Here is a 14,990-nt window from a genome sequence, read left to right as displayed (position 1 = left end):
TGCACAGGCTCGCCTGGTGGGTTCTCTTTCTTGCTCGATGAAGTATCATTCATTTAGATCAGAATACAGTCTTTCTAAATTAGAGGTTTACATGTGTAATTATATAAAATGATATGTTTGTTTACATCTCTAAGTAAAATGTACGTCGTTTTCTATCATTTATCTTTGAAATTCAATTTTGCTTTGTCGATCCCTAATTTATTGCAGGAGATAAATGTGCTGTTAGAGTGTTTACAATGCCTCTCACTGCCTGTGGGTAATAGAATTACCCTGGTTATTGCTATTCATTTTGACATTTCTGTGGTTAGGAATACGCGATAGTTTTACGTTCCTGAATATACGGTGAAATCCTAATGCTATTTATTGTGGCTGCACTTTTGTTTTTATCCATCTGAACTCTTAAATTTACTTTCAAAGAGTAGTGGGACAGTTGACAGCTGATGGCTATATTTCTCAGCAGCTGCGTACTCTCTTCTGTGTTCAGTATATGCGTGGAGGGGCTGTGTTCATACCTTTGTATGTACAGTTAATAAATATTTGACATTTCTGTAAACTCATCAGTAAACCCATAAACTCCCATATGAATTTCTGCCAATTCGGCCTTGGGGCTCTGATGAACAAGCAATGTGTATATCCAGTCAGTGAATTCATGGAACATTTTTGTAAAAACCATGTTTGTTTTACTTATTCCTTTTGTCTGCTTAACTGATTGTGTTAAAAGGCCTGTATTTTCATCAAACAATCCCAAGGCATTTTTTTCCCATGCAGAGCTTTCAAGGGTAACTCTACAGAATGTTTCCTTTGATATCTTCTTGTGGTTTTCTTTCTGTATCCTTATTCCTTACAGTATTTGACAAAGGCAGGTTGGGAAGTGCATCTGCTCTGAGCTGTGACAGTAGCCTCAGTGTTGCAGGATGCTCAGAGCCTCTCAGAGCACAAGAACTCTGCAGAGAAAGGTCTCTAATTTTATATTCTTGTTTCATTTCAAAATTGTTTTCTTTGAAGGTAAGGATCCATATTTTAATGAGGACAAAGTTTCTCTCAGCACCTATGGACTAGCAAGCTTTAAGACGAGACTTTGGCTAATCCATCCAGACTACTTCTGTGTAGCTGTTACAGGGCATATATGGCCTCGTGCTGCCTGGCAGTCCTGGGCAAAAACCCTAAATCCACTGCGAGTGGAAAGGGTGTAAAAGCATTTACTGCTATGATTTGGAGCCAGGCAGTATGTTGTGAGGTTATGTTTAAACCCTGCATAATAACCTGACATCCCTAGTCATACTTCCAACCCATCCCACACTGGTACTTTCTTAATGAAATATTTTTTATGAATATGCAGAGCAATTAAAAAAAATTATAATGGACAGTAAAACATGCGGTAAATTGTATTCCAGTTAATCTTTTGACGGGGAAGGGGAAGACGTTACTTTCTTTCTCACCTTCCTATCTCTATGAAGACATTCAGCTTTCAGCTTAAAATAGAGAAATTTATTTGGCTTCTTTTACTTTAACCTGCTTGTTACCTGTCTTATACTCTTTTCATATTTCACTTAAAAAAAGTTTAAGAATAAGAAATCAACTAAAAGAGTTCTTCAGAATTTTTTTTTTAAATTATTCTTTAAACTATAAAATTTGCAACACTTCCAGAGATAGCAGTAAAATATGCTGTGTCTCCATACCAGATTCTGTTATCTTTTAAGCAGTACTTCAGGAAACAGCTCAGGTAGGGTTATCCATCCACAGGTTGAATGAAAATAATTTAATTTCATAAGGAGAAGGCTATTGAACTCTCCTTGGCTTCACAGCCATATTAGGGAAATTCAATCTGTGTTAGAAAATAGCCTGTGGCAAACTAATTTGTGGTCCCTAAGTACCATAGTATTGAAAAATATGTGAATTTCTTCTAAGTCAAGGGTCAGTTTAGTTACTATCACACCTACAGCTGTAAGCTATTCTGGATTTGCAGAGAATAAGCATCAGAATAAGCAAACCCACAGTAGTGTTTCCCTTTGTGTGCTGCTGTTGAAGCTATCCAGTGCTTCAAGATTTCCTCTGCCATAGGCTTTGCATTTAACAGCCCTTGATGAATTTTTCTTCTGTGGCTAAGTCTATGAATTAATTTGTTTCCAACAAAAATTCTTCCAGTAGTGCATATATATTGAAAGAATGAATATCAGTAAATAATAGAGCTAAATATACCTCTGTAAATATGTGCATTTTAAGATAATTTTTAATATTCAACTTACTGGGTAGACATAAAATGTCACAGATGTAAATATACATTGTCAAATATTTGTATATGCAGTATATAAGTATGTATTTGTCTAGCATGGTCTATCTACTTCAGCACACAGAGGTTTTATTTCTGTGAGCACCCTTCTGTGAAACAAGAGAGCTAGCTGAAGGCAGAGCATGGATTATTCAGTTGGAAGATCCTAATTGTCAGTTGACTTCTCTAATTCAAGCATTTAAGATAGAGTTAGTCGGCACGTTTGCATTTGCCACCCCCCTTTTTGACTCCAAGAACAGAGGTAGTGAATGCCTTGAGTTTTCCAAATCAGGAAACATTGAGAAAACAAAGAAACGCTTAATTTTTCTAGCATATAAATTAAGACTTATGTGCATAATCTACTCTGAATCACTAGTTGATATTTTATGACATTTTTAAAACAGTGTTGTCCAATAAATATGTGATCCTCAGATGACAATTTGGGCTATCATAGTTTTGGTGCTATCTCCTTTATCTTTGGCTGTCACCTTCACTTTGATCATCATCAAATTCTAAAAAAAAAAAAAAAAAAAAAAAAAATATATATATATATATAAAGCATTACTCATACTGTTGAATTCTTAACTATTGCTGATTTTATGTCGTGATCAATAATGTATACAGACATACATGTGTATTCATCCACACACGTACCTGGCATTACTTCTAAGACATCAGATCTATCACCAAGTTACTGCTTGCTAGTAAGTTACATTTCTTCTTTTGCACTTTAGTAACTGCATACTTTACTAATTGCAAATGCAGAGTAACTCAGGTGGGTTTTGATCCGTTTCACTGAACTTTTCCCTTCTTTAGCACATCTCAAAGTGCTAAAACCATTATCCCAAGCATCAGTGGTAAGTGTTACTCAAATGTCTTGATCACACATCTGAGCCCTGATGACTGGTCATTTGTTTCCAAGATGATGTGTTGGCTGAAGATTGTATAGGCCGATGTATTGGCTAAATTGTCAGGATTTCTTTGTGTTGATCCTGTTCTTTGGTGTCACTATGGCTACAACTAAGCACTAAGGCAGGTTTGCCTTTTTGCCCACCCTACATCTCTGATTCTCCCACCTAAAAGTGATGGGATGAAGAATGTTGCCATTTCTTCTCCATCTACATGCTGAATTTTCTTTCACAGGGGGATAATGCGGGAGACAATGATGATCTCATGCAGTGTACAGTGAGGAAGGATGGAGGTAGGATGTTCCACTGTTGGTGTCAGCTGGGACTTGTGACCATGTCCTGCAGTATAATGGGACATGTTGTGAGGGGTGAGATTGTTCACCTTCCAGCATTTCTGAACTCTGTAACAGAAGGGGAACAATAATTATTCATTTATTAAGGTGGGGAAAATATGCCAACAGCAAAAGTGGCAGGTATCATAGAAAAGCAAGATTTATAAGAATATATAGTTACCTGCAAACTGAAATATTGGGTCAAGCAATGTCTTGAAGTTTCACAAAACATTTCATTTATCTAGTCTGAAGAACAGATGTGCCAGAATGCAGAGAGAGATGTTTTAACTCAGAAAGTCAAAGAAAAGTGTGAAATTCTGTGACTGGAATGACATAACCTTGCTTGTGAGCTAATGGTTTCAGTGTAAATAACTTTTCTATTGAATACAGTTTTCCTCTTCACTTTTATGGATGTTCTTAAAGATAACAGTTACAAATATCTCCATGATGGACCATGATGTTTCCCTGGAAATTTGAGAGAAACCATTTGATAGGTGTGCAACTTTTGAAGCTTGTTAGAGTTTTTGACTCTTTTTTGATAAATGCATGCTACATTTCCCAGCTGGCTTTGGGGAGTTGTCCAGATGGCTGTGTCTGTAAGGGCTATGGCACATACTGAAGATAGGAAATAAAGAAAGGGTCATTTTTTTATCACTGTCCCCTTGTGATTTTCTTTCATAACCAGGAGTGCAGCCTAACGTAATTTCCGTGGGTTAATTTTTCTCTGTGAGTTATTTTCTTTAGATAATGCCTTTACACCATAACAGAGTATGACAATTTAATGCAGCTAGATAAGAACTAAAACTGGGATATGGTCTCTTGTGCAAAGTCAAGTTTCTCTCAGTTGCCCCAGTATCTTGAAAATAAAATTCTATATCCTGCTAAATATTGCTATTATGTATCTATGGCATGGAGTACTGAATACAGGAGGGAGGTACACAGCAAGGTTTTCATAAAACCCAGGAAATTAATTTCTTTGAGATTGGACTGGTAAAGCTGTGGGTAGTCTTAGATATAACTGGTGTATTGGTTTTTTTAGTTTTGCTGATTGCTTTTCAGAATTTCTTGAAATACAGTTTTGTAATCTGAAAGGACCAGATTCATATCCATACCAATACAAGACTGTAACTAAATAAATATTAATATCAAGTAATTGACACCTGATTTTGTGTGATATTTTAAACAGTAGCGTTGCACAGCATGATCTATCCATGACTTCAGGAATGTATGTGAAAGGGAGCAGCCAGGATACTGCAATGAGGCCATTATGAGTGTTGGATGGGACAGTTCCTCAGAGAATAGGAATATACATATGAGCAATTATTTCTATATATTTTTTAACATCCTAATAAAACTACCCAGAATGGGCAGTTTTATGTAGAGCTGTCTTTAAGGCAAAAACAATCAGTTGTGCTGGTCCATGATCATCAAACTTCACAATCAGAACTGATGGTGATGGCTTGCTACCTACCCTTTAGGATCAGCTATTAAGTCCGACTGCTAAATCTTCTAAGATCTGCTACATTTAAAATATAGACAATTCTGTCATGGAGATTTGTTATATACTTCTTTTAGAAGGAAATTCAGGTATGAAGGCACTCTGACCATTATTGTAGTCAAAAAGACTCTATATTGAAAAAAGGAAAACAAAAAATCCTTTAGTTATAACAGTAGTTTTGCAAGGAGGTAGATGTACTAGTAACAGTTTTTAGTTTTACTAATGAAAGACAAGTACTATTTATTTTGACAGTTTTCATATTCAGTTTCAGATGTTAGCTCTTGCTCTTCAAAAGGAACATGAATTCATCTGCCTGATGAAGATGATGAGGACAGAGACCTTCTATAATTTACAGCTAGACATTTCTTGTTTAAGAAGAAAGTAGGTAGAGTTCACAGTGACACATTAGAAAGGAAGGAAGTAGAACATTATATAAAAATTACAATATTCCTAACTGTGATTAGGCTGTGCTTGATAGATATCCCTAGTGCCTGTGCATGTGATGAATAAGGATATTTCAAATCTGAAATTTTACTTTATCAATTTGTTGGAGCTGAAATTCCTTCATAATTACGATTTTCTTGCCTGCATCTTTGCTTTCTTTCTAGACATGGGGGAATCTAGTGTGAATGACACAAATTTATCATCTGTACTGTCATGTCTGTTTAAACTCCTGCAGTGAGTAGATGTCTCCCATATGGTGTAACTGTTTTGAATACTTAAAATTGCTTGATGCAGGCAGTACCAGTTGTTTTGTTTTTTCAGCTTTTTGCCAGCACCAGGTTCTTCCATGTAATTTTAGTGATGCACTCTGATTGCTGTTGGGTGTCACTTCTGTGGTCTAATAGATCTTGTAACAAGTCTAAAATATTGGCAGCAGAGTGCACTTCCCTGTGTTCATTTCATCCCATTACTTCAAGTAATATTTCTCCCCTTCTCACCAAAATAGGTAAAATGATTCCTCCAGGGAGAAGCTGATAGTATATGAGCAGTTGCAGCTGTAGAAGCCTTCTGAGACTAGAAGTGTTATGTAGATGTAAGATGCTGTTGATGGGTTTCTTAAGAATTCAGGGTCATTGTGGATTTGTGTTTAGATACTTGGCTAGTCTGATTAAATAAATAAATAGAATAGGTAATCCAGGGAGAATTTATTTTCTTGTTTTCCTTGATAATATCAGAGACGAATTCTGAAGAACAACTTGGTCCACTGGCATCGTCTCTAAAATCAGCTTTGTATCTAGGAAAAGTTGATCCCTTTGTCTGTTGGAATGTATAACAAAACAAGCACATGATGCATTTTCCTATCCAAAGAAATGTTTTGTATGAGGGAAAACTCAAATTTGCCCTTTAAATCTCTAGTAAGAACAAAATAAAAAACTGAGTTATGTTCATAGGAGATATGTGTCATTTTTTCTTGAGGGAACTGTGGAAGTGTTTCAGTTTCTTTTCTTGGTAGAAATCTCACAAGAGTTTAATCATTTGTGAAAGTACATTGCTTAAAAAAAGATATCTTGATCATCCTCATGTAAAAGGGTACTTTATTTTAAAGACTCAATTTGAGCATGGAACAAATTGATGAAATTGTAGTACAAAACCTTTAATGCATTATAATGATTACATTTGGAAATCATTATATATACAAGTAGTTATTACAGAAATAACCTTCTTTGTCAAGTATTCTTGTCATGGAAGTAATCAGCATCCTATCATCCTAATTGTTTGAGAACTCTGAAATCTTTAATGAGGGTTTTTTACAGAAAGATTTCAGTCAAATGCAAATGATTCATTAAAACCCTTAATCATAAGACAAACAGTTATTCTTTAGTAAATTTTTTTATTCACTGTAATAAATGTAGCATGTTAACCATAGATACACAGTTAACTGTTTTTCAGTAACTTTTCTCACAGTGTTTTTCATTAAAAGTCATTGTTAGACATACTGATTGGACTGAGAATCAAATGCTTGAAAGATGTCAGGAAATCTGTGTCTGATAAAGGTTCAAATAGGTTTTTTTCCTTCGAGTGTTTTAAAAATAAATTTGTCTTCAGGTTGATAGAGATAAATATTTTTCAGTGGGTATTGACAATCAAATATTGTCCTTTTTTCACAGGTCTGATTACAACAACATCAAGAAAATTGGACCGGGAACAGCAAGCAGAACATTTTTTGGAGGTAAGTTTAAGTGGAAAATATATGCTAAATACTTAACTGATTTCTGTAATTTAAAATCACTTCTTCCTGTTCCAGGAGAGTGGTATTCTCCCTTCTCTTCATTTATAGTAGACTCACATAAAGCTGCGAATCACCTGATTATACAGAAGAAATAGAACATTTTGCAATTCACAAGCACAGGAAAAAAAAATGAATATGCAATCTTAGGTCTGGAAGTCTCTTTTGCTCAGCAGAGCATCCTGGTGGATGACAAGTTAGCCATGAGCCAGCAGTGTGCCAGTGTTGCCAAGAAGGCCAGTGGTGTCCTGAGACACCTTAAGAAAGTGTGTGGTCAGCATGGCACAAGAGGTGATCCTTCCCCTCTACTCTGCCCTGCTGAGGCTGCATCTGGAGTGTTGTGTCCGGTTCTGGGCTCCCCAGTTCAAGAAAGGTGAGGAACTACCAGAGAGGGTCCCATGGAGGGCTGCAAAGATGATGAGGGGACTGGAGCACCTCTCTTACAAGGAAAGCCTGAGGGATTTGGGCCTGTTTAGCCTCAAGAAGAGAAAACTGAGAGAGAATCTTATCAATGCTTATAAATATCTTAAGAGATGGTGTCAAAACGATGTGACCAGACTCTCTTCCGTGGTGCCCAGTGACAGGACCAAGGTCAACATGCACAAACACAGGAAGTCCATTTGAATACAAGGAAAAACTTCTTTTCTGTGAGAGCGACAGAGCACTAGAACAGGCTGCCCAGACAGGTTGTGGAGTCTGTCTCTGGAGATATTCAAAACCTGCCTGGATGCAATCCTAAGCAGCCTGCTGTAGGTGAAGCTGCTTTAGCAGGGAGGTTGGACTAGATGAGTTCCAGAGGTCCCTTCCAACACCAACCATTCTGTGATTCTGTAACTTATGTGTTTGTCTCAGAGACCTCAGCAAAACATGCCAAATTCACATATTCCAGGGGATTCCCCTACAGATAGGAAAGTGCTACTATTAATAGCAAAAATTAAAAAATAATTATTTATAGGAATTCGGCTTTAGTCATTAATACGAGTTAATGTACTCCTTCCCCTGAATTTTATCTGCTTTGCAAAAATAACCATCTGCAAAATTTTGAGGACTGAAGATGTAATAAAGGGAAGTTTGTGTCTCATAGGCTGCTCTGAGGCTTGTGAATGGAGAGTAAAGTGGAGGGCAGGCTACTTAGAAGAGAAACACCTGAGCAGTGTGTCCTGCAGAGGTGGGGAAAACACATTGTAAAACCCACCTTGGAACAGTGTTCAAGAAGGGGAAACAGACTCTGGTAGAGACACAGCCCCAGTGGCCGAATTGACCCTTTGACCAGTTGAGTTTGTAATGAAACACTGACCTTCACTGCTTCCTGGGGGGAGCAGTTCCTGCTGCACATAGGCACATGAGCTGGGGTCCAGAGCCAGGCTGGTCAAGCTGTGCTCGTTCTCATGGCAAACTGAGAAACATTTTCTAAAATGCCTGTCTGTCTCTGTGTAATTAACCCCCTGGGGAGGCCTTAATTGCCCAGACAACCGTGGTCTCCCAGTAGTACAATGTTTCCCTTCCAGCTTCATTTCACACCCTTCTTCCAGGAGTTTGTCTGATGTAAAAGAGAGCAAACTTGGCTCCCTTTGAAAAGCTCTGATTAGTACTTGATCTAGCAACCCTTGCTCCCCTTTGTCCAGTGTGTGTGTGTGTGTGTGTGTGTGTGTGTGTGTGTGAGGCACTGACTGACTTTTCCTAGATACAACTCTTTAATTATTTTAAATAAAGTTGTCTCTTCCCTACCTGAATTTGACAGAGACACTGTACCCTGTAGATACCAGCCAGTACTTACTTATCAAATTTCGTTATTAACAGTATTTCCACTTCTTTCAGAGAAGTGTTTAGGCAAATGAAGTGAAATAAGATGGCAGATGTTAGTCATTGTAGTTGTGTTTGGTGCCAGTGCTCGTCTCCAGATTGCTTCCCATGATAGCTTAGAGCTGCTCTTCTGGAGTTAGCTGTCCCTGTCCATACCAGAGGAAACATGAATTACCGGCAAGGACTGGATGTGTATTTTTAAGGCTGACATGCTTAGGAAAGGAGAATCTAAGTGACTTCCCTTGTAAGTACACAAGAATTCTGTTGCAAACTAAGTACTGAGGCCCAGGTCACATGTGCATCTCTTCCTCCTTCCTCCTTTAGTTATCTTCTTTGGATGTATGGACCTGTGTCCGCATGGATTTTTTAATGTACCTAAGGCTGCTGTCACAGAGCTCCAACTTACCAAAGAGTATGTCCCAAAGTGAGGACAGAAATATGTCTAGACCTTGAACCAAAAGATGAATGAGGAAGTCAGAAATTGAGTCCCCTTTATAATAATTGAGATTTTCTGTTTGTTTTGGTGATATTGTTTGGGGGTTTTTTGATATTTTTTTTTTTTTTTTACTTTGGCATTTTGGGAGGAGAAGAACAAATAGTATTTCTTCTCTCAGATTTTGCATTGATCGTGGCATTTTAAATGTTTTTTTTTTTTAAGTTCCCAAGTTGAGGGCTTAATTTTTTTGACACATCTGTAATGTCCTGCAAAGCTTCAGGTTTTATTCAGTGCTTGCTATCAGGTAGAATTTTTCTTCTTAGTTTTAAATTGGGTGTCACTGGATTTTATATAGGATGGTCTCTTTCTTATTAATGGAATACTTCTGCCTGAAATGGGAGGAAAATGACCACTTGATTGCATTACTTTCTCACATGAAGCAAGCCAGAAGCATTTGTTCTGTTTCACAGACTTTCTCAAAGATTCTGTAGTTGGGATGAAGTGTTTAAATATCCATCTGAAAGAAGAAAAGTAATCCTGAGAGTTACCTGCTTGCTTCACAAGTAAATGAAAAGAGCAATGTATTTCCAAATGAGATGCAACTTTCAGGTGATTTTCTTTATTCTCCTTCAATAATTGAACACATCATTCTCTTCTTTCCTTCTTTTTCTTCTTCCTTCTTCTGGATATGTGTTGTCTTCTATAATTTCTCTGCTAACACTTTACTGTTTCTGCTGTTGTATTATACTGATTTACTAAAAAGAGGAAGCTAGAAGTGGAGAATATGAGTGGAGTTTGAGCTATGGAAAAAAGCACTGTTTTTTTCTACCTACATTTTTTGTAGATGCCTCCTAATCCTGGTCTGACAGCTTTACAAACTCTAGTTATTTTGCTACGTGATTTTATGCAAACAGCTGCTGAAGAGATGGAGGTCTGATAATAAGCAGAAAAAATTAAACCATTTCAGACAGGATCTGCACCCTTGTGTGGTGTCAGTTGATTTCGAGATGTCCAGAATATGAATAGGCCCTGATCTGCTTTCCAGTGTACATGACAGCTTCATGGGAGAGGATTGTTGACTCCAGGCTACACTTCATTGACTTGTGCATTCAGCCTGGAAAGTGGATCTGAGCACATGCTTTCTCACCCTGAGCAGTTTTTGAATACACTGTAGCAGATGTTTTGTTGCTTTATACTTCAGCACAGAAAGCCTCTGCAAAACACACCCACCGCTGAGGAGTTCAGCTTGCTGGAAATTACTGGGGCAAGACCTCTGTTTAGCAAAAGACCTAGCCAAAAGAGTTACAGCCTGGTGTGAAATTCTAGCAACAGTCTTTGAAACTTTATGATGGAAGGGATGAATTGTCTGTACTGAGACATGACCTCTCATCCTTTTGGTAGCAGTATATAATAAATTGGTGCTTTTAAAGTGCTGAAGCTATTTAGTCTCTCCTTGATGAGCACATGTGGTGCAGGCTTTTAGGTCATTTAAGCAGTTTTGAAAACTTTGTCCGTAGTATATCTCTGTTCCTCCAAACTATGTTTAAATTTACCACTGTAGATTCATTCAGAAATTATCTTTAACATTTGTCATGGTGGAAAACTTGTCTATTCAAAGTGTCTCTAAAGAATAAAAGTAGTTGTTAATAAGCATGAGCAGAACTTTAAATCTCTTCAGAAGTGACAAAGAAACTGAAGGCAATAGGTTTAAAAATATTGTTACTGCAGCCTTAGCCTTTCAAGGTCCAAGTCATGTACCCTAATTAATGAGAAGTGGGACCAGAGCACTGGCTTAGTGCAGCTAATTTTTTGACCAACTTAGTGCTGTGAGAATAGTAACAGTGCCTCTCAAATGCCCTACTTTTGTCACAAATCAATATATACAAGCTTCATCAGTCTTTCTGCTGTGGTACTTGAGCACAGCTCTGAGAAGGATGTCAGTAACAGTGCAAGGGGTTGTAATGAAGATAAATTGCTAAATGTGATGTGAGTGTCAAAATACATGGGCTGGATGAAGCATATTGGTTTGTATTTACTGTAAGTACACTAAGGATACAATAAACTGTGTTACATGGTATGTATTTATATGCAGTAATTAGAGGGAAGCATAATAATCTGCTGTAATTGAAGCCTTCTAAAAAGAATTCGATTTTCCACTCATTTAATGGGAAATGGTAAATGTGAGGGGAATGTTGATAGAAGGATTATAATTTTATTTACTTGGAATTTGGTATGGAATATCACAGGGGAAGTCACTGCTGGAAACTTTACGGCCATAGTTTGCAGGGAGAAGGAATTTAAAAACTCACAAAGTGGCATTTAAAAATAGCACTACCTCTCAGTTCTTCCCACAAACGCCACACTGGTAGTTCAGCTTTGGACCAGCACTGTGTCCTCCACCATCCTCCTCTTTTTCTCCAGCATCTCCCACACAAAAACTTAACAAATTTAACTTTGTTTTGCTGCTGAGCTTGCTCAGCTAGGCTGTAGCCTTTGCTGGTGGTGATGCCTGAAGTCAGTGGTCCTTTGTGAGAAACTGCAACATTTTCTGAAGACTATAGGCAGCCGTGTGGCAATATGCTCATGTATATTTTTACAGGAGAAGTACAAAAGTTGAAGTTCACTGGGTTTATGTAGCTGAATAGTGCTCTACAGAACACTGATTGCTTAAATCCTGGATTATGAATCTGTGTAAGCATTTGTTTCATGGTTCTTTAGCATTGCCCACATTTGGCAGAGAAAGCTGCATTTTTTCGCAGTGACATGCTGGTGATGGTGTAAAAATGAGGCAGTGGGTCTGATTGAACATTTTGTCTGAGGTTTAAATGGTTCCAAAAACACATGCCTTTCCCTTTTTAACATTGAAGCCTATCAGAAGATGCAAGGGAAATTTAAAAAATAGGTAAATATCCTCTTATTTCTATCTTGAGCTTGAAAAGTATTACTGGCTGTGCTGGCTGGAAATAAGAGAATTATTTTAGTTATTTCTAAGGCACGTGAAATCTATCTAATTGAACAGTTGATATGTAGAGGCAACTTTCTAAAAAGATAAAGATATATCAATGTCTGCTTCATATGGTGACATGATGAACTTCAATGTCAACTTCAAAGTTACAGGAAAAAATAAAAGGAAAAAAGTAAAGAAAGGGAAAAAGAAGAGAAAGGCGGGGGAAAAGGGAAGAAAATAAACAGTTCTAAAGAAAATTTAAAACATGTTCATCTCATACAAGCTCTTCATGGGTTTATCAGCAGAGGAGAAAGCTGCCTGTTGGACAGGTCGGTGTGGTACTGGATCCAGCGGGGACACGAGTTCTGGGCTGGCGAGGCACACGCTGAGCTCACTCACTCCACGCTACAGATTTCCATCCTGCACCCTGTGCTCCTCTACATCACTGTTCTAGAGATGCACGGGCTGCACTTGCCCCACCTCCCCTTCCCCTCCAGATACTTTTTTTTTCTATCAAGCTGCTGTTTTCAGGAATAGCCAACAACTTTCCAAAGGCAGGAGATGACTGGAGGTTAAAACTCTCTTTCAGGGACAGATTTGCATATGACATTGCATACTGCTTCTCGTGTGTATTCAGGCAGAAAGTCTTACACAGCAAAATGTGGGAGAAGTCCTGGTGTGATTCATCTGTTTGCAGTGATAAGTGGTCTCCTCAGCTAGACTGTTGTCTCTAACTTTAAACGTGATCTGGTAAGATGAAGAATTATCAAGTGCATAACTGAAAATATTACTAGTTTGGTTGTTGAGTGGTCTCTGTGCAAGAGATATGAATAGAAATTTTAAAATGCAAAATAATTAAGGCATGGCATTTTTAGAGGTTGTTTTCTTTTCTTTGGTTACTTCAAATTTCAATGGCTCACAGTTATCCCTTTATTTTAGATAGCATCTTGAGAAGTAACACAAATGACAAAGCCTTTGGGAAAACTGAGTTTAATAACTTTTCTGCATCTGCATCTGTAATTTTAATTTTGTTTTCATATTAAATAAGAAAAATTATCTTTATAAATTTATAATAATGGGGCAAATTAAGTTTGGATTGGAAAAGAAGAATTGTGTGTTTAAAGTCTTTAGTATTCCATATTACATTCAGATAGCCATTGAGAAATGTGACGACACAATATATATACACCAAAGGAAAGGGGCAAGAATGGGTCCATATATATCAAATACTAGTGGTGGCCCTCAGCTAATTTTATTTACTCATTGAAACACCAATAGCCTTGAGAGACTGGATGTTCAGAGAATGTCTATGATTTCCACAGAATTTGTAGACTGTTAAGTCAACCCTGAGATGCTTTGTTTGCTTTTTTGCCTTGTGCTAATGACTGATTTCAGTCTTTATTTTTTTCACTAATATTGGCCTCATTCTTTTCGTTTTCTCAAGATTGGATTGATTTTCTTAAAAATGTTTTGCACATGCTAACACCAGAATGATGTCAAGGACAAACATACTACTGACAGTTCAATCACTGCATCATTTATATCATAGTATCTGTTTCTGGCCTCTCTTGGAGAGTGTTTAAGCCATTCAGTACTGATACTGTTTGGAAGTTCTTACCTGGCAGGATTTTAGTCCGGCGTTAAAAATCTCACACCTTTTTTGGTTAATCCATTTTATTGATTCAGGATACCAATAGTAATGAAGAAAAGCAGTCCTCTTTTCTATCTTTAATGAGCTTCCTATATCAAAAATCTTCATGATTCATTATGCAAAACGTTGGGTTTTTGTTATGAATGCTTGACAATGATAGAAATTAGTTGAATATCTTATAGACCTTTTCTAGATGTATTGTAAGCTTGTGTTAATTTATTTGCATATTAAAATAAGAAAGCACAGCTCATTTATTATTAATTCCCTCCTTAGCTCATGGAAAGTATTTGATTTTTCCAGTTCATCAATATATATGATGAGAGATTCACCATCTATAGTGGAATACTGCCCTAAGTATATTTTTCACAAAATCATGTTTCACTGGACAGTGAGTCTGCTAGAAATGGTCAGGGAACAATTGATATTATGATGCAGGTTAGAAAACCTACCAACTGTTTCAATGAGAAGTTGGCCCAGTATAAAGATACAGATGATTTTGCAGGTACTAATTCAGGTTCATGTTTTCTAGAGCATGGCAAGATCAGGGTCATCCAGGGCTAGGGCTTAGATTCACACACTGTATCTACCATGGCTCTTGTGTCTCATTAGAAAAATCACATTTCTGATTGCCTAGAGATTTGCCTTAGTCAAGAAATGATTTGCATATATCTGGCATTTGCAGAGGTGAGGGAGCTTGTTTTACAGATTTCATGAATCACTGACCTGAGCTGTTGGGTCATGGAATGAAGAAATGAATATCCACAAAGCACAGCACTGTCCGCTTTTTCATGCTGGACATCAAATGCCTGTTTTATGATTTTTCTTGTGGACCCACAGCATTCTAGCAGGTCTTGGCTCTAAGCACCTCATAGCATGTAAGCATGGAAGGAGATACTCAGTATACAGGCTTTGTGTG

At 37.4% G+C, this 14,990-nt stretch overlaps 1 protein-coding gene across 10 annotated transcripts in view; it reads left to right on the top strand.

Moving 5' to 3' along the window:
* FAT3 (FAT atypical cadherin 3) overlaps positions 1-14,990 on the top strand; it is a 403,423-nt gene that overhangs the window by 262,081 nt on the left and 126,352 nt on the right. For all 10 annotated transcript variants that reach the window (XM_027651027.1, XM_027650956.1, XM_027651114.1 and 7 more), the window contains one exon: positions 7,119-7,180. In XM_027651027.1, the coding sequence (XP_027506828.1) occupies positions 7,119-7,180 (62 nt within the window). The remainder of the gene's footprint in view (positions 1-7,118; positions 7,181-14,990) is intronic.

This window comes from Corapipo altera, unplaced genomic scaffold, assembly GCF_003945725.1.
Source record: "Corapipo altera isolate COAL_440 unplaced genomic scaffold, ASM394572v1 0, whole genome shotgun sequence".
Lineage (NCBI taxonomy): Eukaryota > Metazoa > Chordata > Aves > Passeriformes > Pipridae > Corapipo > Corapipo altera.
The sequence above is the reverse complement of the archived record's forward strand: the minus strand, read 5'-3'. Positions and strand labels throughout refer to the sequence as shown.